The sequence below is a fragment of the Pseudoliparis swirei genome, chromosome 8, assembly GCF_029220125.1.
Source record: "Pseudoliparis swirei isolate HS2019 ecotype Mariana Trench chromosome 8, NWPU_hadal_v1, whole genome shotgun sequence".
In the NCBI taxonomy this organism is placed as follows: Eukaryota; Metazoa; Chordata; class Actinopteri; order Perciformes; family Liparidae; genus Pseudoliparis; species Pseudoliparis swirei.
Window position 1 is genome coordinate 7,250,729 of NC_079395.1, and position 24,580 is coordinate 7,275,308.

Here is a 24,580-nt window from a genome sequence, read left to right on the forward strand (position 1 = left end):
AGGACACATTTGGAGCAATTACTTGACCAGAAAACAACTGTCAGTCATTCTTAAAGGGGAAGGATTCCAATTAATAAACCTCTTAAACCCTTTGGTTTTACTACCATTCCCCCCCCCCCCCCCCCAAGCTTTGGTGTCCTGTGTGGTTCAGGAGAGTTGAGTCAGGAGAGAAAGACGTTTCATGTGCTGGTTGCTCAGGACTCGAGGTTCTTTGCTCACTTGTGTGCAGGGGATTTCAAGGACTTAACGGGGAGTAACAAGTGCCTACAGTAGAGATTGTGAGTGTCATTCGTGAATTTATGGACTACAGAGACACCGTGCTTGTAGCGTAGCCCGACGGTGGGATCTGAGAGAAGGTAAGATTACTTCATGAACTTGTTTACTGTGCATTATGTACATGTTGTGTATTGACACACGTGTTTCCACAATGCTTATTGGAAATATTGTCCGAGTGCAGCTTGCACTTGGTGCCTCTCAAGATGTTCTCGAATGTCGCCGAGTGGATTACAAACCAAATTAATTGCATACTTGTGTAAAGAAAATGTAGATGCTGAGATTTTAGATGTATAAATCCAAATGGATTGTTTGATTGCTTTTTCTAGACACAAAAGGCTCAACAATTATATAATAATATTCTTTCTTTGAATTCTTTCTACATCTTAGTTGTGTATGTTTTGATTATTCATCATAATGGATATTTTACTAACATAGCATAACTTTATGAACTTTTAGAAGTTACTGTGGATAGTCACACTCACTATTTAAAGGGATCCATCTTAATATTCAAAACAAGGGACCCTGCCTACTGATGCATGTATCACATTGGCATGACTAATGTCTAAAGTGATGTCTTCTTTCTTCTCTCTCATTCCCTTGCAGACAAAGATGTGTATTAGTTCGGCTTTTGTGTAAACAATATATTCGGTCTCCTTGAAGGACACGACCCTCGCGCTTCACATAAATCTGTTCCATTTCACGTGAACAATCGCCCTGTGCAACAACTGCCCTGCTTTGTCACACTTGGAAGCATATTGTTTTTTTCTGACAAAGAAGAGAAAAGGTGTCTCAAAAGGCTCGAATGCATTTGTCAATGGATACCCTGGGAATAGTGGACGACAGTTGCCTGGACAACTATGACATGGCAAAAGGTGCTGGGCAAAGTGGTGGAGGCCGGGTCCACAGCATTGATGTTATACTGGGCTTCACTAAGGACCAGGACCCTTTACTCCATTCGGAAGGGGATGATGACACCCACAAAGCCAACGTTGAAAACACACAGCACCCTGAGAAGCACGTCCCCTCAGATCCCTATGGGCACCTTCCAGAATTGGGTGACAGCTCCCAACATTCTTCCTACCATGGTGAGTTTTTTCAGAAAAGAAACTATTTGGCACAAAACTCCTCTAATGCAGGATCATAATGAGACTTTTGTCTTAATCTGTACAACAAGCGGAAGTAGAGCTGTGAGTTTCCCATGGTGCCATTTGTCTGGTTTAAAACACGTTACTGAGTGGAAATGGAAGAGCAAAGTACTACATATATTTGTGAATTAAGATTTATCCACTTCATCTACGGAGAACACACTTTACAGTACGACGACAGAAATACAGAGGCAGCCAAAGAAAGATGAAATAAAAGCCTAGTAATGTTTCCCAGTCGCACAAGTGTCCCAGCTACTCTGCTGCATCCTCATTTTACAATTAACTGTACCCATACGTTGCTTTAAAATATATCACTCTGTGTCTGCTTGTTCTAAAATATAATTTAATCTATATGAAGCTTGATCTGAGTTAAATAACTTAAACTACGTTTATTATGGCTGCAAATGTACTGGATGTGGAACGTGGCGGTTACACGGCTTCATTTATTTCCATACAACACAATGGTTTATCGTCCTATTTTGCTTTTTCAGAAAAACAAACAACTATATTATATGGTGCAGGAAAGATTAGGAGTTTCACATTCTGAGGAAAGAAGCTCTGAAGGCTCCTAGCGAGTCCTTCTGTAGCGCTGGCCAGACGGCAGCAGGGTGACCAGAGGGGGTCTTGTACATCATTATAAACACATCTTCCAGTTTTGGTGTTTCAGATCTTATTTTCACTTTACTCACATTTAGTTACCAATATGAATAAAGGTTACATTCCCTTTGAGAGTTTCAGTGCCACGGCCCTGGTATTGTGCATGCCAGCTGAAAATCAGCTCAACTTGAATCTGATAAGGGAAGTCGTTTGTAGCATACTTTAGTCTTTATTACCTTCGCATTGAAAATGCCGGAAGGTTATGTTTTGATCGCCGTGTATTTATTTATTTATTTATTTATTTATTTATTTGTATGCGTGTTATTCGCAAAACTCAAAAAGTATTGAACCGAATCGCATGAAATTTGGTGGGATGATTGTTTATTATCCGGGGACCAGTTGATTAGATTTTGGGATCGATCGGGTCAAAGGTCAAAGGTCAAAGGTCATGAACAGGTCAAAATCTTTCGCAGAACTCAAAAAGGATTGAACCGAATCGCATGAAATTTGGTGGGATGATTGTTTATTATCCGGGGACCAGTTGATTAGATTTTGGGATCGATCGGGTCAAAGGTCAAAGGTCATGAACAGGTCAAAATCTTTCGCAGAACTCAAATAGTATTGAACCGAATCGCATGAAATTTGGTGGGATGATTGTTTATTATCCGGGGACCAGTTGATTAGATTTTGGGATCGATCGGGTCAAAGGTCAAAGGTCATGAACAGGTCAAAATCTTTCGCAGAACTCAAAGTATTGAACCGAATCGCATGAAATTTGGTGGGATGATTGTTTATTATCCGGGGACCAGTTGACTAGATTTTGGGATCGATCGGGTCAAAGGTCAAGGTCAAAGGTCATGAACAGGTCAAAATGTTCTTGAATCGCATGAAATTTGGTGGGATGATTGGTTATTATCCGGGGACCATTTGATTAGATTTTGGGATCAATCGGGTCAAAGGTCAAGGTCAAGGTCATGGAAAGGTCAAACTCTTTTTTTACCATAGCACGATACATTTTTGTCCAATTGGCATGCAACTAATGCCAAAATGTTCATAATTCAATGCCCAATCTTGTGATATGCGAAGGTATGCGCTCTACCGAGTGCCCATTCTAGTTCTCTCTGTTACGACTACTTGTATGCTAATATTGTACTAACACCTTCGATAGGCATGACGTTCACCTGCTGTACGCTTATATGATCTAAGGCAATTTTGCTATACTTTTTGATATAATCTATGGACAAAAATCAATAAAATCCCTGCTGAATGCAATGTAATGCTGCCGGATGGACATGATCAACTGCAACTCATATCTTCTCTCAGTGTCCATGCATGAAAATGGCCGGCTAATCATATACATCTTATGTACACACGAGAACTGCAGATTTTGTAATAACCCAAAGACACATAACTTTTTCTGTATTTGTTGGGTGTAACAAAGAACGTCTTAATATGAACTGACATATGGAATATTGACGTAGCTTCCACCAATGAAAAACATAATGCGACTATTAAGTGATTCATAGACTAAAGCAACATTTGGCAGGACTTTATACTGAACTTGGGGCAAAATTTGATTTTTTTTAACTTCCCATCAATGTGCAAGTTTGATTTTGATTAATTAAGCTTAATTTTCTTTCCACAACACATGATCATCAGGACCATTTTTGCTCCATAGACATGACTGATATTGTAAACTACCCCCATCATTCATGGTGCTTTATACCTTGTCCTAAGTCATTATAATTATGAAAAAGCCACAAAGTGACTTCTTTGCATAAAGAGTTTCATGTTTAATCCAGAGTTCGCTATATTACGGTTAATAATGATACAAAGAATGCTGATGAGGAACAACTTTTCCTTCAAATTCTAATCAAATTAAGGGCAGTAACTTTAAATTGGTAATAAAAGCCATCACACTGCTCTGTCTCGTGGTGGAACCTTTAAAACAATCATGCTTTAAAGAGTTCACAAACTTGCCGGAAAGCAAAGATTTTTTATTGATCTGTTGACCATATTGCCTTACACAATTTGGTATGATTAACGAGCTTTGGTGCAGTTCACTATTGTCTCACTTGCTCTACATCCACGTCTTGGAAGACACAATCTGGACTATGACTGTTTACTCAATTTGTGCAGAAGCCAACTTAAGTCCCTTATTAGATTAGAGGAGGTAGGGAATCATAGGTTTAACTGGTAGCATCTGTTACTCTGATTACTGCAAGGGAAGAATTCAGTGAAAGACCTGATGTCATGTGGACTTGCCCAACCCCTGGTGTTTGCAATTCCAAAGGTCTGTACAAAGGTCATTAAGCTATTTTATCATGAGGAGATGAGTTAGGATTTCACTTTTTGATCAGAGCTGCATGTTCAAATGTTATATATATTGTGAAATTATCAAAAATCACACATAAGTAAAGGTGTTTTCTTCTGGTGACATATTTGTGTCGTAGGCAAAAGACAACATATGGTAGATCAGGTATAATGCATTCATGAATTATTTGATTTTAAATAACCAGCTATAAGGGGAGTCTCCAGGCTGAATGAAATAAGTCACTTAATTGTTGGAACAGATGGTCAGACATGTTTAATGCTGGTAACTAAATGTTTGGTTGAAACAAGTTGGCAAAGTGGCAAAACCTTTATTCAGTATGAATAATTGCTGACCGATTTTTAGAAAACCAAAGGCTTTCAGGTGTAGACTTCTGTCAACAGCTTGTTTTTTGGCTGTCGCCCTTTTTTAATGCAAACAAAGTGAAACAAGAGGGTGGAGCTAAGTACAACCGAACGCAGAATATAACATTTTTAGGCGTCCAAAACGAATACCATTAACTTTCATGACCTGAAGACACCCTGTGAAAGGCAGTTGTAAGACCCTATCAGGCATACCCTGCTTAATTGTCTCTTTTATTCTAAATAGGAACATAATTTGCTAAATGCACATCATGATGTATTAAAAAAGACTACTGATGGAAATCATCAACTCATGTTCAAAATATTTACTGAGGAAATAAATCAAGTGAGAAGTTGAGTCATTTTCTCAGACTTCTATACAATCATTTTACAGCCAGAGCCCCCTGCTGGCTATTAGAAATAATTTAAGTTTAACGGTTCTGTCTTGGCTTAATTTGTCACACGAGGTGTTGCACTATTATTATGGAAAGGCCAATCTTACTGGCTTGATACCAGTTGCACACCAGTTGTTTGTTTAAAATGTAAATTTATTACGTAAATATATAAAAGAAAAAAGGTTATACATTTTCCAGATGAGGATTGGCAGACACACAAAAAAAAAAAAAGGATAAGCGGTATGGATGGATAATGGATTGGCAAAAAATTGAAAAGATACAAAAATCCACAAAATTGCAGATAATTCTTGTGAAATAATTATTATTATCGTATGAGCTGCATGATACTGGTGTAATTTACATATCAAATAAGAAAATGTGTAAATAAGGGATAGGTATCTCGTCAAAATATTGCCGATAGCTAGAAAAAAGCTACGACCGACCCGGGATCAATGGATAGAGACAGAAGAGTAAATCTAGATCATGGGAAAACGGAAGATTGCAAGAAGCACAGATAAGAAAAGTGAGTGACGTGGACATTATAAAGAACCCAAAACAGTGATGAAGTCTACGGAAAGGACAGCTGATCTAGTGGATCTACCTACATAAACTAATAATACCAAACATTTCATTATTTCTTACATTTTTGTTTGTTTGTTTCGATGTTTAAAAACTGCAATGGAAATAAAATGTGAATGAATGGATGTGTGATTGGATAAACTCAACTTTCTTTCATCTTATACTATATGTATACTTTCATGTGTATTTTAGAATCTGACCTATTCTCCGGAGACAAGTGTGATGAAGAAATGAGTAACCTGCAGAAGGAGGAGGACATTGCTGAAGAGTCTCCAGAGGCCGTTACAGAAGAAGAGCAAACCTGTTCAGCCCTAACTATAAACTCCGTCAAGGGGGGGGGGGGGGGGGGGGGGGGGGGGGGGGGGTTTTTTTTTTTTTTTTTTTTTTTTTTTTTTTTTTTTGGCGTAGCTCTCTAGTGAGGCAATATGGTACACAAGCTCCTTAAAAAAAAAAAAAAAAAAAAAGTGATTCTTGATTTTACTGGGAGCCAGTGCAGAGCAGCTAGTGCTGGAGTGATGTGATCTCTTATCTTAGCTTTAGTCAGAACACGAGCTGCAGCATTCTGGATCAACTGGAGGGACCTAAGAGATTTATTAGAGCAGCCTGCTAATAAGGAGTTGCAGTAATCCAGTCTCGAATGTAACAGCGTGAACCAATTTTCTGCATCTTTTGAGACAAGATGTGCCTGATTTTTGAAATATTACGTAGATGAAAGAATGCAGTCCTTGAGATTTGCTTTACGTGGGAGTTAAAGGACAAGTCGATCAAAGATAACGCCAAGATTCTTTACAGTGGTGTTGGATGCCAGGGCAATGCCGTCTACAGAATCCACATCACCAGATAATTGATCTCTGAGGTGCTCAGGGCCGATTAAAATTACTTGGTTTTGTCTGAGTTTAACATCAAGAAGTTGCAGGTCATCCATGTTTTATGTCTTTAAGACATGCTTGAATTTTACAGAGTTGGTTGCTCTCCTCTGGTTTTATCGATAAATATAGTTGAGTGTCATCTGCATAACAATGAAAGTTTATGGAGTGTTTCCTGATAATATTGCCCAAAGGAAGCATGTATAAGGTAAATAAAATTGGTCCAAGCACAGAACCTTGTGGAACTCCGTGATTAACGTTGGTGGTTATCGGCGTCATCGTTTACAAATACAAACTGAGATCGATCTGATAAATAGGATTTAAACCAAATTAGTGCCGTGCCTGAAATGCCAATCGACTGCTCCAGTCTGTGTAACAGGATGTCATGGTCAGTAATTGTCGAATGCAGCACTAAGGTCTGAGACCAGGACAGAGAGGTCCTTTATCTGCTGCCATTAAGTCATTGTAATTTTCACCGGATAGTCGGTGCTGGTGTTTCAAATCCTGATTGAAATTTCTCAAAATAAACTATTATGATGTAGAAAGCCGCCCAACTGATTTGCGAGCCCTTTCTCAAGGATCTTGGAGAGGGAGGGGAGGTTAGAGATCGGTCTGTGGTGTAATACCTCTGGATCCCAGAGTGGGCTTCTTCAGGAGGGTTTAATAACAGCCACCTTGAAGGAGTGTGAGTACGTGGCCTGTTAGCAGAGACACATTGATGATAATATCTAATAGAGAGCCGCCAATTAAAGGCAAAACGTCTTCTAAGCAGCCTCGTCGGGATGGGGTCCCGAGACAGGAGTAGGCGTGTTTGGGAGTGAGAAACCGTTGAGAAATAATTGGTCACTGGTTGATAGGGAGAAAATCCTCCAAATATACACCAGGGCATGCAAGCGGTTTCCAAGGCCATTCCACTTGAGGACAGAATTGGCACATGGTTATGGGCAAAGAGATTATTAATCTTGTCCTAATAGTTAAAATCTTTTCATTAAAGAGTTCATAAAGTCATTACCACTAAAGGTTTATGAGGAATGCTTTCGGCTCCACAGAGCTGTGACTCTCTGTCAGCCTGGCTACAGTGCTGAAGAGAAACCTAGGGGTTGTTTTATTTTTCTATGTATTGATGAGTAATGGGCTGCTCTGGCATTACGGAGGGCCTTCTTATATGTTTTAAGACTATCTCGCCAAACTAAAGCGGGATTCTTGAGAGATTGGATGAGCGCCATATGCGTTCAAGCTTTAAATGACGTTTGCTTCAGTTTGCGGGTCTGAAGGGATATACCAGGAGCAAACCTCCTCTTCCTCACTGTCTTCTTCTTCAGAGAGGGCTATCGAGTCAGTGTCATTCTCAGGAGCCTGGCACTGTCAACAAGATGATCAATCTGGGGGCGGACTAAAGATTAGACCAGGAGTTCTCTGTTATATTGAGGGCGTGGTATCGAATCAAATACAGAAGGAATACGCTTCTTCTAAATTTATACAGCACTATCAGTTGAACATCTAGTGTAAAAACTTTTGACTAACGGAGTACACTCCGGTAGTATAATTAAAAAGATTATGAGTTTGTGGTCTGACAGAAGAGGATTCTGTGGGAAGGCGTTCAAATGCTCAATGTCAACGCATACATAGTAAGAACAAGATAGCGTGTGGCCCAAAGCTGTGAGTGGGTTCTGTACTCTCCTGACAGAAGAAGCCAATCGGAGGTCCAACAAGGAGATGAATGCAGCACTTACTAAGGCAATCATTATCAACATCCACATGGATAATAAAATCTCCAACAATAATAACTTTATCGGTTTCTGGGGAACCAAACTTGATATAAATTCTGAAATTCAGATATAAACTCTGAATTATATGGACCTGGTGGCCGGTACAGAATCACAAATCGAATTGGCTGTGAGTATTTCCAAGGGTTGGATGTGAAAAGACTAAGAACAAGGCTTTCAAATGAGGTGTAGTGTAATTTTGGTTGAGGATTAATTAATGAAACCGATTCAAAGATGGCTGCTACTCCACCTCCTCGACCGGTGCCTCGAGGAATGTGAGTATTAATATGACTTGGAGGATCGATTCATTCAGGCAGACATATTCTTCATGGCTCAGCCAGGTTTCAGTTAGGCAACATAAATCAATGTGATTATCTGATATTAAATCATTCAGTAACACAGCTTTAGATGACAGAGATCGAATATTTAGGAGACCACATTTAATAGACCTATTTTGTTGCACTGCTGAAATAATTGTGTTAACTTGTATAAGGTTATTGTTCGACTCCTCTTCTGCTTACTTTTGATTTATTTAATTGAAGTGGCCGTGGGACAGACACAGTCTCTACTCTAAAGTCAAGGGTGGGTAACTGCTCGAATGGAAGAGCAGAGAAGGGTGTTAAACTACAACTCTGCTCCCGGTTCCTGATCTGAACCCTGGGTTGTCATAGATTAAGTCCGGTGATCAACTTGGTCATATTCGCAGAAATGAGGCGCTCCGTCCAGCGTGGGATGAATGCCGTCTCTGCTCATCAGAGCAGGTTTTCCCAGAAAGTCTTCCAGTTGTCTACGTAGCCCACATTATTCGCTGGGCACCACCTCGACAGCCAGCGGTTGAAAGACGACATTCGGCTATACAATTCGTCTGTCTGCAAATTTGGGAGAGGGCCAGAGAAAATTACGGTGTCCGACAACGTCTTGGCATAAGCACACACCGATTCCACATTAATTTTAGTGAGTTCCGAGCGGCGGGCTCGGGCGTCATTACCACCGTGACAAAGAATGCTGATGAGGAACAACTTTTCCTTCAAATTCTAATCAAATTAAGGGCAGTAACTTTAAATTGGTAATAAAAGCCATCACACTGCTCTGTCTCGTGGTGGAACCTTTAAAACAATCATGCTTTAAAGAGTTCACAAACTTGCCGGAAAGCAAAGATTTTTTATTGATCTGTTGACCATATTGCCTTACACAATTTGGTATGATTAACGAGCTTTGGTGCAGTTCACTATTGTCTCACTTGCTCTACATCCACGTCTTGGAAGACACAATCTGGACTATGACTGTTTACTCAATTTGTGCAGAAGCCAACTTAAGTCCCTTATTAGATTAGAGGAGGTAGGGAATCATAGGTTTAACTGGTAGCATCTGTTACTCTGATTACTGCAAGGGAAGAATTCAGTGAAAGACCTGATGTCATGTGGACTTGCCCAACCCCTGGTGTTTGCAATTCCAAAGGTCTGTACAAAGGTCATTAAGCTATTTTATCATGAGGAGATGAGTTAGGATTTCACTTTTTGATCAGAGCTGCATGTTCAAATGTTATATATATTGTGAAATTATCAGAAATCACACATAAGTAAAGGTGTTTTCTTCTGGTGACATATTTGTGTCGTAGGCAAAAGACAACATATGGTAGATCAGGTATAATGCATTCATGAATTATTTGATTTTAAATAACCAGCTATAAGGGGAGTCTCCAGGCTGAATGAAATAAGTCACTTAATTGTTGGAACAGATGGTCAGACATGTTTAATGCTGGTAACTAAATGTTTGGTTGAAACAAGTTGGCAAAGTGGCAAAACCTTTTATTCAGTATGAATAATTGCTGACCGACTTTTTTTTAGAAAACCAAAGGCTTTCAGGTGTAGACTTCTGTCAACAGCTTGTTTTTTGGCTGTCGCCCCTTTTTTTTAATGCAAACAAAAGTGAAACAAGAGGGTGGAGCTAAGTACAACCGAACGCAGAATATAACATTTTTAGGCGTCCAAAACGAATACCATTAACTTTCATGACCTGAAGACACCCTGTGAAAGGCAGTTGTAAGACCCTATCAGGCATACCCTGCTTAATTGTCTCTTTTATTCTAAATAGGAACATAATTTGCTAAATGCACATCATGATGTATTAAAAAAGACTACTGATGGAAATCATCAACTCATGTTCAAAATATTTACTGAGGAAATAAATCAAGTGAGAAGTTGAGTCATTTTCTCAGACTTCTATACAATCATTTTACAGCCAGAGCCCCCTGCTGGCTATTAGAAATAATTTAAGTTTAACGGTTCTGTCTTGGCTTAATTTGTCACACGAGGTGTTGCACTATTATTATGGAAAGGCCAATCTTACTGGCTTGATACCAGTTGCACACCAGTTGTTTGTTTAAAATGTAAATTTATTACGTAAATATATAAAAGAAAAAAGGTTATACATTTTCCAGATGAGGATTGGCAGACACACACAAAAAAAAAAAGGATAAGCGGTATGGATGGATAATGGATTGGCAAAAAATTGAAAAGATACAAAAATCCACAAAATTGCAGATAATTCTTGTGAAATAATTATTATTATCGTATGAGCTGCATGATACTGGTGTAATTTACATATCAAATAAGAAAATGTGTAAATAAGGGATAGGTATCTCGTCAAAATATTGCCGATAGCTAGAAAAAAGCTACGACCGACCCGGGATCAATGGATAGAGACAGAAGAGTAAATCTAGATCATGGGAAAACGGAAGATTGCAAGAAGCACAGATAAGAAAAGTGAGTGACGTGGACATTATAAAGAACCCAAAACAGTGATGAAGTCTACAGAAAGGACAGCTGATCTAGTGGATCTACCTACATAAACTAATAATACCAAACATTTCATTATTTCTTACATTTTTGTTTGTTTGTTTCGATGTTTAAAAACTGCAATGGAAATAAAATGTGAATGAATGGATGTGTGATTGGATAAACTCAACTTTCTTTCATCTTATACTATATGTATACTTTCATGTGTATTTTAGAATCTGACCTATTCTCCGGAGACAAGTGTGATGAAGAAATGAGTAACCTGCAGAAGGAGGAGGACATTGCTGAAGAGTCTCCAGAGGCCGTTACAGAAGAAGAGCACAGAAAAAAGAAACACAGAAGAAACCGGACCACCTTCACCACCTATCAACTCCACGAGCTGGAGCGAGCCTTCGAAAAGTCCCACTACCCTGACGTCTACAGCCGTGAGGAGTTGGCAATGAAGGTGAACTTGCCCGAGGTTCGTGTTCAGGTAAGGGCGATATGATATCCTTATGGTATAAGATGTTGGCACATGGTAGTGGTACTGGTTACATGGCCTGTGCTGTGCTGAGCAGAAACAGCAACTGAAAGTTATGGCTAATTAGGCCTAAAATAATTTATAATTTAACATAACATATTATCGTTTTCTATACTTCATGTTGCATCCAGCTGTAAGAACCGTTTATACACTTTTGGGTTAAGTTTAACTTGGAGAACAACGTTTCCAAATGTGTTAGACTAAGTTTATCTAAAGGTTATTTATATATATATATATATATGTATATACATTTATTTCCACAATGAATAACTTGTTAAAATTCTTAATTAATTTATCTTTGTCCAGGTGTGGTTCCAGAACCGCAGGGCCAAGTGGAGACGTCAAGAGAAGATGGACACGAGCACTATGAAGCTCCACGATTCCCCCATGTTGTTCTTCAATCGTCCTCCGATGCCTCCGAGCGTCGGGCCAGTGGCCAACCACATGCCCCTCGACCCCTGGCTGACCTCGCCCATCTCCAGTGCTACACCCATGCATACCATTCCAGGGTTCATGGGTTCACCCCAGGGCTTGCAGCCTGCCTATCAAAGCCACAGCTATCTCAACACCCCACCTGGGATGGTCCAAGGCATGCAGCCAATGGGCCCTCCTTCCTACCAGTGCCCACCCAGCTTCAACGATAAATACCCGATGGAGGACGACAGGTGTTCGAGCATCGCAGCGCTCAGGATGAAGGCCAAAGAGCACATTCAGTCCATGGATAAAACCTGGCAGCACATGTGATCTGACGAGCCACTTTGGAGAGATTTTTGAGCTGCTCCCATGAATGTTTACAAACTGCTTTTCCACTGTTTCCTGTATGACGAAGACGTGACGCAGAAGAAGTCAGACATTTTCTTGACTGGAAATTTGAATTCAAATCTCTGACAGGCATTTATTTTGGTTCAACTCAGAAGGTTTGGAAATGGACTCCTGTTTATCGAACGTTCTCTCTGTTTTCACACTTTTGTGTCAACATTGATTCAGTAAATGTCTGACAGAGGTGATACAGTGCTGGTAAACTGAAATACATGAGAGCCATGTGGTCAGAAGTAGCAACGTTTGCGGTCGGCAATCCTTTTTATTGGAAAGATTAAATAAATGTAATACTGACCTCAACTCTCTATACATGAACCTACGTGTATGACCGTCTTGCTCCCCTGAAGTGACAATATGCTCATGGGGTTTAATGAACACTGTGCTGTGTGTTGTAAATTTACTGGTGTCTAGATTGTCAGAACTAGAAAATGTTAGGATTAATTTGGTTTTGTTCAAAGAAGTTTTCCCCCTTTGTCTTATTTTTGGGGTTTTTCTTTTAGTATTTTGAATCTATTATTTTGTTCTGAAGAGTGTAGTTATTGCCCAGAATGTTCTAGTATATCTTCAGGTTTTATTTTTTTTCTCTTCAGGTTTATTTTTTTTAAAGACACTTCTCCCACTTGAATTGAAGTTTGATTGGTCCAAAAGTGATGCGTCTTATTTAAATCATTAAACTGGCCTTTTAGCGAGCATTGAGCCCTGATGGTGGAGGTTATCGGAAATCACAGAGCGTAATCTGGTTGGGAGGCTAATTTAAACAGACACACATACCTCTTAACACCTAATTACTGCTTTTAAAGCGATTAACCCCGGATTCTCAGCCATAGACAGAATGGCCTCAGATGCCCCTGAAAAATCCTTTTAAGAGTTAGAAAGTTAATCTGTGCTGGCAGCCTCTCCAACCTGGGATGTAGCAGTTTGATGTAACTATTAAACCACAAGCAGAAGCAAATCACCTTTGACAGAGACATACATTCATGAAAATATTGCTTGCGTGTTCAAATTGTATGTGTTTATCTGGTGTGTGTGCATTCACATTATGCAGAAGGGTGCTAGGCTATCAAAGTACATTTTACTATTAACATTTTCTCTCTGGCTTTTGAAACAGGTCAAAATCATCTCATCGAATGGAATCAAGGGAAGAGTAACATGCGATGCATTTTACTTGTGTTTTCCACTATCTTAGTAAATAATATGTCATTAAGCTCGTTATCATTCCTTACCTGAAGGTTTTACCGACTAATGCTTTAAGGAGCTATTGTCTGTAACTGGAAGACCCCTCTGGATTAAAGTGTGAGGAATATTTACATCACTTCAGAACAGTATCTCTATATCATGGCCTTTAGAAATGACAACAACCACACTGTCAGTTTTAGAGTTTTCTTTTGTTGATATTGTTACAATCCCTGTTGACAACAGTGGTCTAAAACGCCAAAGAAATAAAACAGAACATCTCTAGAAAACACACACATACATAAATGTGTCAAGATGTTTATTATTTTAAAGTTATTTTTTTCATAAAGTTTTCACAATGTGATTTTTTCTTTTGTCCATGTGCAAAACAGAATAACGTTACAGTAGCACCACTGTAGAAGCACTTTGATTGTGGATATTGTTTCTTCTTCCTACACATGCATTAGTGAGCTAGCGACATGACTGAGTGTCGTTAATGAGCGCTTCTGTACAATAGGCCATGTAAGCTGTGACGGAGAGCGTCGGCCTGATGGAGGCCTGTTGTGCTCGTCCAGGCCTGTGGAGCTTTGCCAAGCCGTTAGGCAGATGAAGCTCCACTCCATCAGGCCCATCCAGGGGTGTCAGGAGGCTGCAGAGGCCACAAGGGCTCGCATTATAATTGCCCTCCAGTCGCCTGGTTTAGTTTAGCTGGTCCAATGTGTTTTTAGATGCAGGTTTGTAAAAAGGTCTATTTAGCATTTGAGTACTTGTAGTGCTCAACAATGTAATATTGTTGCTCAATAAGATGCTTCTTCTGTCAGATGCTTCACAGATTGTATCTGTAGTCAAATGTATTTGAAGGTTGGGATATTAAATTGTTTGATACTGAAACAGAGGCATTATGAGATGTTAAACGTTCACTAGATTGCAAAGAAACAATGGTGTGCAAAGATTCTCTCAGGGCAAGAACAACTCTTTTGTGTGCAGGTTTATGTTTATTTGATTTGATAACACTGCACCAGAGCACCACTTGAGCTACCAGGGGGGCAGATGGAATAATAAACCTCTTTGCACCTCACTACAAAAATAATTGAGCCAGGATAAGATTTTATTTGAACCTAAATTCCTTTTTTTTACCAAGTTTTTCTCCCATTTCCCAGCTTCTAATTGCTACCCTTCCGTTTTGCAGGTTAAGCATATTAATTAAATATATTTGCCTCAGCAGTTTGGCCTCAGTGTTAGAATGTGCTATATTTAGTGATAATCCTTTTTCACCAAACCTATGTCGGAAAGAGTAAATGCAACAACACCCAGAATTTACTCGAGAGGCCCTCAGAACATTATTGTGTTATTTTGCTTGGCCAAGCGTGACCTTTGCTGGGGCCCCGGCTCTGGTTAACAGGCTGACTAGGGGACGTGGTCCACGTTGGAAATAATTAAGGGAAAGGAGCGGAATTAATTGGGTTTGATTTCGAACATTTTTCAAAAAGACACGCTTTTCCACCACTGACATAATTGTGGATCACTTGAAGGGTGGGGGGATTATGATGGCTGGCGTCAGTTGCTCGTCTTTGTCAGTGTCACTTTAAAAATATGTCCCAGTAAGCACTCCCTCCCTCGCCTGTCACACATGTGCTTCGCATTCACTAGCACACATGTTAATGGTTAGGTTTTAAAATTCAATATTTTGAATAACGAATACTCGTTACTCAAAAATAACTTTAACTGATTAATGAATTACTAATTAAACTAACACGGACTGTTAGAAACAAAAAAAAGAGTGCTGAATGTAGCCAGACTGACAACACGATGTAGACAAACTGGCTAGAGTGTCTTCCTCTTTGCCATTTTATATTTAATAAAAGGGGTTTTCAAAAATTACAGACTGTATCGAGTCCTCATTGCTATTGCATAATTTTGGTAACTTTAGAAACGGTGAGATTATGAGCAGTTTTAACACATTATTTTGTTAACTTGACGACAAATGATTAAGGTCATTCAATTCAATATATTTAGTTTAGCCCAAAATCACAAATGTGCTTCAGATTATCACACCTCTGTTTAGCTTGTGTACATTAGAACACCTTTCTCATGTTCCTGATTGGTTAGAAGCCACATCTATATGGGGAGTGACCATTAAGAGTCTGTTTATACCTGAACTATAATACATATTAGATCAGAATTTAGTGCAGCAACATGTTGTCAACTTGACAAGCCGGTCCTTAGTAGACGGGATTTGTAGTTTGAAGCCACGCGGCTGCATCAGGTCCTGTGCATCCAGAACAAGCATGGACGTTGGTGCTGTGATGTCTGTGTAGATCATTTGTTTGATAACGGATAATTGTAGTATCTTAACCCGTTTAGTGGTTATGGGTCCCTCCCCACATGGAGTCCTCTGAGGGTGTGGGTGTTAATCCCTCTGTCCATTCGCCTCTTTTATTCTTCTTGGTGGATTTGTCAGTCTTAGTTTGAGAGCACTAAATAATGATCATTTTAGAGGTTTTTAATGTGCTTTTTGGGGACCATTTTTCACAACGGTGAGTAGGTGTTCAGAATTTTCACTGTTTATGTAAGCTATGAAGATGAGTGAACAATGTTAATTTAACATTGTATATAATATGAATGGCATGTAAACATGTTGACATCCTGTCTGATTTATAAGGGAATGAGTGAATGACCTGAACTAAATGCATGCACATAATTGTTCACTCACAATCAAAATAAGCAGACAATACTATCATACTTATTGCAATGTCCCTCCAAGTTCATCATACATGCAAGTTAGAGCTGCATTTGAGAGCTAGTATTCTAATTGTAATTATTAGTTGCTGTAATGCCATCATCTCAATGTTTTTTGACTCACGGTAGGTGGGGCTGTGACCTCCTCCTGTGCCTTCTTCAGCACCTTGTTGTGCAGAGTGATTTTGTCCAGAGCCCAGCCTGCGTTTGCCCTCGTCACTTCTTGTCTCAAAGCTGTTAGGAAGCTGAACTCTCTCCCCATCCTCCCACTCCGTCCTCTTTCAGACTCACATGTCTGAATGCTGCTAGCACAATTTATGTTGTCTATATGTTTACATGTTTCTTACTATTTTTGCACTTTATGTTGTCTATGCACTTTATGTTGTCTATATGTTCACAAGTTTTTTACTATTTTTGCACTCTATGTTGTCTATTATTATTATATTATTTTTTTTATTATAAATTTTATTTGTCAGGGACAAAGCAGCGCACATTATTACACAAAGTGTACATGTGATACAAAAGGTTTCTAGCCAATTGGCTAATTTGCAACCCCAGTCCCTGGTCAGGCCTTTCTAAAACAAAACAAAACAGAAACAAGAAACATGTCTAAATCTAAAACTAATCTAAAAGTGGTGTATGTGTGCAGACAGCTCTCCATACACAGAGAAGACCTGACAAAACATCCATGCATAGACTGAGTGTTCATACACCTAACCATACACATCATAAGATAATAAGATATATACAAGAGCAACACAGGCAGTAGATCCTCTAAACTAAACACAGTTAATACAATACAATAAAACCCGTACAATACAATAAAAACCCATTAAATTGAGTGTGTGCGTGTGCGTGTGTGCAGGCTGGCGCGTGTTTCAGTGTTGACATGCCTGGTTTACTTTTAGCCAGAGTTTTACCTTGCTATTAAATGTTTTCAGTTCAGTTTGTGTTTTTAGTTCCGTTGGTAAGTCGTTCCAGAATCGGGTCCCTTTTGTTGAGAAACATGACTGACCGAAAGTGGTTATGCGCATCTCTGCTGTGCAGTTGCCACCCACTGATCCCCTAGTGGCCACTCTCCTGGTGCACGTTTTTGTCACACTAAGACAGAGTACAGAAGGTGCTATGTTGTTTGCACATCTAAACATGAGTTTTAGAAAGGAAAACTTAATGAAGCTGTCGAAACTTAAAAGCTTGTATTTATGTAAAATTAAACAATGATGTGTGGTTATTGGTTTCTGGTCCATTATTTTCAGTGCCTGTTTGTATAATGATGTGACTGGTTTAACTGTTGTCTGGGAGGCTTGGCCCCATACAGTAATACAGTAAGATATATGAGAAAGAATCATTGCGTGAAAGTACAGCAAGGCTGCCTTGACTGGTATGTGATGTCTTATGATTCTGAAACAGTTCAGATTCGTCCGGACGGTCTTGCAGAGTTTGTTAATGTGTTTTTTGAAATTAAGTTGTGAATCTAAGACAACCCCTAAAAATTTGAATTCACTAACTTCTTCTATGGCTTCTTGGTCTATTTTGATGGGGCATTTAGATTTCCCTCTTATAGAGAAGCACATGGAGACAGTCTTTTTGATGTTTAGTGTGAGATGGTTATCTTTGAGCCATTGGGATACTCCCTCCATCTCCTTGGTCAGGGTCTCTGCTGCTGCACCTGGTGTCTTAGCTGAGGCATATATAACTGTGTCGTCAGCGTACATTTGACAGTTTGCGGATTGACAGCATGTTGGTAAATCGTTTATGTATAGACTGAACAGCAGAGGCCCCAAGATGGAGCCCTGTGGAACACCCATAGTGGCTTGTTGTGTCGTTGAGAGTTTGTTGTTTATTTTTGACACGTTGCTGCCTGTGCGCTAAGTAAGATGCAAACCAGCCAATTGTATGTTCAGAGAAGTTGAAGTTGGTTAGTTTGTTCAGGAGTATATTGTGGTTCACTGTGTCAAAGGCCTTTTTGAGGTCTATGAACACAGCTCCCACCACATTACCCCTGTCTAAATTGCTCTTAATGTTCTCGGTTAGGTAGCAGTTAGCTATTTCTGTTGAGAATCCTTGTCTAAATCCAAATTGTTTGGGGTGGATCATGTTATTGCTTTCAAGGTAGTCAACTAATTGATCTTTTATGATCTTTTCCAGGATTTTGGAGAGAGCAGGTAGTATTGAGATGGGCCTATAGTTACCTGCTTGGTCCTTTGCACCTGTTTTAAAAATTGGGGTGATAATGGCTTGTTTCCAGCTTTGTGGGAATCTGCCTGCTCTAATGGAGAGATTTACTAGATGTGTTATAGGTTTAACCAGGGATGAGCAGTGAGTTTTAATGAAGACGGTGTCCAACCCAGACACGTCCTTAGCCTTAGATTCTTTTAATGTGTTAATGACTTTGCATATTATTTCCTGACTTACCTCCTTAATTTGGAAGGATTTAGGTTTAGCCTTTGATCCCTGTAAGGTTACCGGTTCAAAGTTCTTAGCAAGCTCTTCCACTGACTGAATAAAGAAGTTGTTGAGTTCATTTGCAATTTCTAAGTAGTTAGTGCTGGTGTCCCCATTCACTTTCAGTTCTGTTATATTTTTTTGTTGCCTTGGCTTGTGTTTAGTGAGGCTGTTGAGGTGCTTCCAGAGTGATGCGCTGTTCCCTTCCGCTTCCTCAATCAGTTGCATGTAATAAGTTGTTTTTGCTTTACGCAGTTCTCTGACTACTCTATTTCTCAATCCTTTAAAAATGAGAAGATCCGTATTAGTTTTAGTAAGTAATGATTTTTTCAAAGCATAGTCTCTCTGTTTCATGAGCTGTAGTATGTTATTATTCAGCCAAAGTAGGGAGACTTTTCGCTGCGTATCTTTGAATGTCTTTGTGTTGCACAATTCACTTTATGTTGGACAGAAGAGAAACGCAATTTCGATCTTCTGTATGTTTGCACATATGGAAAATTGACAAATAAAACTGACTTTGACTTTGACTTTGAGGAACCCTGCAAACATCCCCGGAGAAGAGCTTAGCACAGACCTGACATCAAGTCAACCCCAGCTGGAGGTATCATTGAGCAAAGGCTAACAGAGTAAACGCATTAATACAACGCTTCTAGATTTTGTGTATTTTACTGATAGTGACAGTAACAATAACATGTCAGGGAGGTATAATCAAAACAATAACTTGATCACACAAATTACACCAACAGGAGCTGAAAGTTACTGTGAGGAACTTTGAGCTGGTTATGAAACAGTCTCAAATAAATACTGTTGCCTCCATATGACCAACACAAGTTAAAGAAAATATCAGCGAGAAGACTATCTATAGCTACGCAGTTATTCTCAATGCTTTTCATCGTTGCCACCAGGTAGGATTTGACGCAAAATCCGATGAATGCAGGTTCACCAGAAACTCCTTTAGTTCAGAATCCAGCGGGGCTGCTGACAAACCCAGAGACACCTAGCTGTCGCCTTCAATGGCCACAAGCTCACCCTGCTGGGAGCCAACATTAACACTATGCTGCTGGAGGCCAAGGCAGGGAAGGGAGGCGTGCGAAAACCAGATCAAGGACTACGCGCAGCAGACTGACAAACGCCTGCGGCAATAAAATTAGGCTATCTAAATCTGGTTCTCGGAAGCCAAATTCAACACAAAATGAAAGTTCCTTGAAGTGACTTTAACATCCAGACGAAGGTTTGAGATACCTGAATCAGTTTGAGGTTCCATGGTGGGTGGTTGACAATACCAACTTGATGAGACACAGCAGCTTGAAGTTCAACATATGTGGTCCCATCCACCGGGCTACTTGGGAATAAGTCACAGATTAAGCTAAGGAACAGGGGCTCATCCTCATCCACCTGAAAGATACACAAATATTCACATTCAGCCTCTGCTGACACAGCACTATGCCTCCAAAATATATTACATTATACAAGGTGGTTAGCACCGATTTCCTTTCATACTAATTTAGAGAGATTCATGTCTCGCAGCACTGTCATGACAATGCTGGCCTCCGTGTCATCAGGACGTGCTCTCTTATTGGCCCCGAGTGTTCTCAACACAGACAGGATATTCCTCAGGCCAAAGTCATAGTGAACCTGACAAAAAGTAGAGCCATTGTGTCAGTCGGTCAATAATCATACACAACTAGTAATTGGCTGGCCACACGCTTCTCACCTGTTGTGTTAGTTGTTCTTTACACAGTTTATAGAGGACAAAGAATTTCTGGGCCAAGATCACATTCTCATTGAATCCACAACTAGCCAGTTTGACTCACATGATGATCTGTCGAACAGCGGAGAAGTCACCGTGTGTTAATAGTTAAGCAGAATAAAAAATGTATCTTCCAGCAAAAGTAGCCTTGACCCACATGCCGGTCTGGTACCATCATCGAAACCGTCCTGAATTGCACTTTTAGGTTTTCAGGAAGTTCCTGACGACCTGCATATCCAGGGTTCTAATCATGGAATTAACGACAAGTTATTGATTGTCAGCATTTGTATACAGCTTAAATTGTGTGTTTCTTATGAGCTTCCTGTGCAATTGTATATCCTACCATAGTGGTAAAGAGGCTGAACTCTTGATTCAGATTCACTAGGTCTCCGTCAGTAAAAATGAAAGAGCTTTTGTGTTTTTTGCGTGCCATGAGAACAATGGCGCGGCTGTGTCCAGACGCCGTCGTGGTAGCTCCGCGGAGATTGTGCGCTCTTTTAGTTTTTGTGTTTATTTTTAATATTTTCTTTGCCACAAACACATCGGCAATAACAGCATACGAACGCAGCACACTTTTGGACATAAACTTTTGCGCAAAACAAGGGTTTTTGTCCACTTTTTCCATCGATCCAGCGTGGCCGGCAGAGATCGTACGAGCGAACCACAACAACAACAGTGGAGCCGCTACTACGGGGAGACGACGAAAACATCGAGAAACGGAGCGGAATTCGGAACAGACTGAGAGTTCAAGCCCACCGTCCACCGCTGCCCAGCATCCTTCTTGCTAACGCCCAGTCTCTGGAAAATAACATGGATGATGTTAGGGCAAGGATCAGATTCCAACGGGACATGAGGCACTGTAACATCTTTTGTCTGACGGAAACATGGCTGAACCCGCTGGTGCCGGATCGAGTCATATGCCCAACCGAGTCCTTCTCTGTTTTCCGTGCAGACAGAACGGAAGAGTCTGGTAAATCTAAGGGTGGAGGGGTTTGCTTCATGACTAACAACAAGTGGTGCAACCCCAAGGACATTAAGACTCTTTCTCGTTCCTGCTCGCGAACCTGGAACATCTGACGATCTCATGCCGCCCATTCTACCTTCCCCGGGAGTTCAGCTCGGTCATCACCACAGCCGTCTACATACCACCACAAGCGGACACCGACGTAGCACTATCGGACCTACATGATGTGTTATGTCGGCATCAGAACAAGTATCCCGACGCGGCTGTGGTGGTGGCTGGGGACTTTAATAGGCAAACCTAAAAAGTCATGCCGAACTTTCACCAGCACATTACGTGTGCTACCAGAGGAAAGAACGTTGGACCACTGCTATCGCCATTCAAGAGGCTACAAGGCTGTCTCTCTCCTCCGTTCGCAAATCGGACCATGCCGCCATTTTCCTGCTACGGAGTACCAACAAAAGATTGCGGGAAGCGGTAGTGACGAGGGGCGAAGCGGTGGTCTGACCAATCAGAGGCTGAGCTACAGGACGCTCTGCGTGTCGTCGACTGGGACATGATCCAATCCAGTTCCAGTGACGTCAGCGAGTTTTGGACGTAGCAATGAGCCTCATAGCAACGCTTAGCGGACACCATCGCCCCCCATGGGTAAAAAGTTGGTTTTCCCAACCAAAAAGTGATGATTGATGGATCCATCGAAGCTGTGAACGCCCCTGAACTCTGTGGGTATTTCTTCCTTTGGCAACATCCGCAACATGGACGCAGCGGACTGAGGAGGCGGTGAAGGCCAAGAGGAGGGCCGAGACAGAGTGGAATCACAGATGGAGCAGCGCGACACCAGGCGCCATGGCAGGGGCTACGGACTATCACAGACCAGAGCAGACCAGAGAATGGTATGGTGAGTGCCACCCTATCATCATGACCTGAACTCATTTTATTTACGGTTTGAGGTGAGCAGCAACACAACAGCAGCTCACCAGTTAACAACAACAATGGTAGCGTGAGGTGGAGTTCTACCGAGCTGAATGAACACACACTCTGTGACCGAAAGCACAGTGTGAGGAGGGCTCTGTTGTGAAAGGAAGACCAGGAGAGGTCCAGGTCAGCATAAGGGCTACTACCAACCTGTACAACCAGCTCAGCTAACTCCACAATATTCAACCTCTCCCTCTCTGGCTGGATGAGTCTGCCTGTCCTGAAGATCCAAACTATTGTCCCTGTGCCCAAGAATGCTTCTCCAGCATGTATGAATGACTACCGACCGTGGCCCCCACCACCGTGGTCATGAAAAATGAGAGGCTGATAAAGGACTACATCTGCGCCTTCCTCCCTTCCTCCATGGACCCGCTGCAGTTTTGCTTATCGCCCAAACAGATCCACGGATGATGCTGTCTCCCAGGTACTGCACACCACACTCTCTCATCTGGACAGCCAGAGGGGGCTATGTGAGACTGCTGTTCATTGATTATAGTTCAGCTTTCAACACCATAGTCCCTCCAGACTGGCGGCAAGCTGATTGAGCTGGGACTGAACACCCCCTGTGTGCTTGGATCCTGGACTTCCTGACCGCCAGGCCACAGGTGGTCAGGGTGGGCAGACACACCTCAAACCCCTCACCCTGAACACAGGATCCCCCAGGGTTGCGTCCTCAGCCCCTACTGTACTCCCTGTACACACATGACTGTGTGGCCAGGTTCAGCTCCAACACCATCATCAAGTTTGCGGATGACACAGTGGTGGTGGGCCTGATCTCCGACAACGAGCAGAAGGCCTACCTGGAGGAAGTTGCTGATCTGTCACTCTGGTGCCAGGACAACAGCCTCCTCATGAATGTCACCAAAACTAAGGAGCTGATTGTGGACTTTAGGAGGGTACAACAACAGAGGACGTACTCACCACTGGGGATTAACGGGACTACTGTGGAGAGGGTGAGCGGGTATAAATACCTGGGAGTCCACATCACCGAGGATCTGACATGGTCAATGAACACAGACACTCTGGTGAGAAAGGCAAGGCAGCGCCTCTACCACCTCAGGCAGCTGAGGAAATTTAAAGTTTCCCAGAGGATCCTTCAGTCCTTCTACTCTGGAGCTGTAGAGAGCGTCCTGACAGGAAGCATCACAGCCTGGTTTGGCAACTGCTCCGCTCAGGACAGGAAGGCTCTGCAGAGAGTAGTGCGTTCGCTGAACGCACTATTGGAACTACACTCCCACCCTGCAGGACTTGTACACCAGGAGGTGCAGAACCAGAGCCGGCAGGATCATGAAGGATCCTCACCACCCCAACAACAGACTGTTTCAGCTGCTGCGGTCAGGCAGGCGCCTCCGTAGTCACGCTGCAAGAACAGAGAGACTGAGACGGAGTTTCTTTCCTCAGGCCATCAGGATTGTGAACTTCGACCTCACCAGGACCCCCACATAGACCCACACAACTGCCCCTCTTAGGCACACACACACACACACACACACTTACTGTAAATATTGTGTTGTTTTTTATTGTAAATAGTGTGTACTTGTTGCCCTTGCACATTCCTGCTGAGCATTGCCACTTTCATTTCACTGCACACCCTGTGTGTGTATGTGACAAATAAAACATCTTGAATCTCTTGAATCTTGAATCTTGAATGTAGATCTGCTGAGCAGCAACAGAAAGCACTGGCAGGTCAATTCTGTTGAACTCGTCAAAGCAGCCCCAGGACCCTGATTGAGCAAGGCCTGAAATATAATACAGAATACATCATGAGATAACTGAAGTTGTACAATACACTGCTGGATGTTTTGACTGGCATACCTTTGTATATCCTTCCGAGTCCTCTGAAATCCATCTGATTGGAGCAGTTGAACACCACCACATACTTGCCGAGGCAATGTCCCATGTCTTTGGTGGTTTCAGTCTTCCCAGTGCCGGCTGGCCCTGCTGGGGCTCCGACCGTGCTCATACCCAGAGCCTGGGACAGTGTGATATAACACCTGTTGATAAAACACAGTTCCCTTGATTTAACTTTGAATTTTAACACTATTTAAAAAGTTAATTCGATGATTAAGTAACCAAAATAATTCATTTTTTCTTGCCTGTCAG

The 24,580-nt window shown here is 41.4% G+C and overlaps 1 protein-coding gene across 1 annotated transcript; it reads left to right on the top strand.

Moving 5' to 3' along the window:
- Positions 1 to 202: 202 nt before the first annotated feature.
- LOC130197595 (retinal homeobox protein Rx2-like) lies at positions 203 to 15,488 on the top strand. The gene is made up of 4 exons (XM_056420345.1): positions 203 to 356; positions 880 to 1,364; positions 11,305 to 11,567; positions 11,922 to 15,488. Exons 2-4 carry the CDS (start codon positions 1,079 to 1,081, stop codon positions 12,357 to 12,359), a joined length of 987 nt encoding a protein of 328 aa, XP_056276320.1. The 5' UTR covers positions 203 to 356; positions 880 to 1,078; the 3' UTR covers positions 12,360 to 15,488.
- The last annotated feature ends 9,092 nt before the right edge of the window (positions 15,489 to 24,580 follow it).

What these genes read in the sequence shown, in the direction of transcription:
- LOC130197595 (XM_056420345.1), top strand. Translation starts at nt 1,079, where the DNA reads ATGCATTTGTCAATGGATACCCTGGGAATAGTGGACGACAGTTGCCTG. An exon ending in ACATTCTTCCTACCATGGTG is followed by an intron (nt 1,365 to 11,304) that starts AGTTTTTTCAGA and finishes CTTTCATGTGTA; the next exon opens with TTTTAGAATCTGACCTATTC. An exon ending in TGCCCGAGGTTCGTGTTCAG is followed by an intron (nt 11,568 to 11,921) that starts GTAAGGGCGATA and finishes ATCTTTGTCCAG; the next exon opens with GTGTGGTTCCAGAACCGCAG.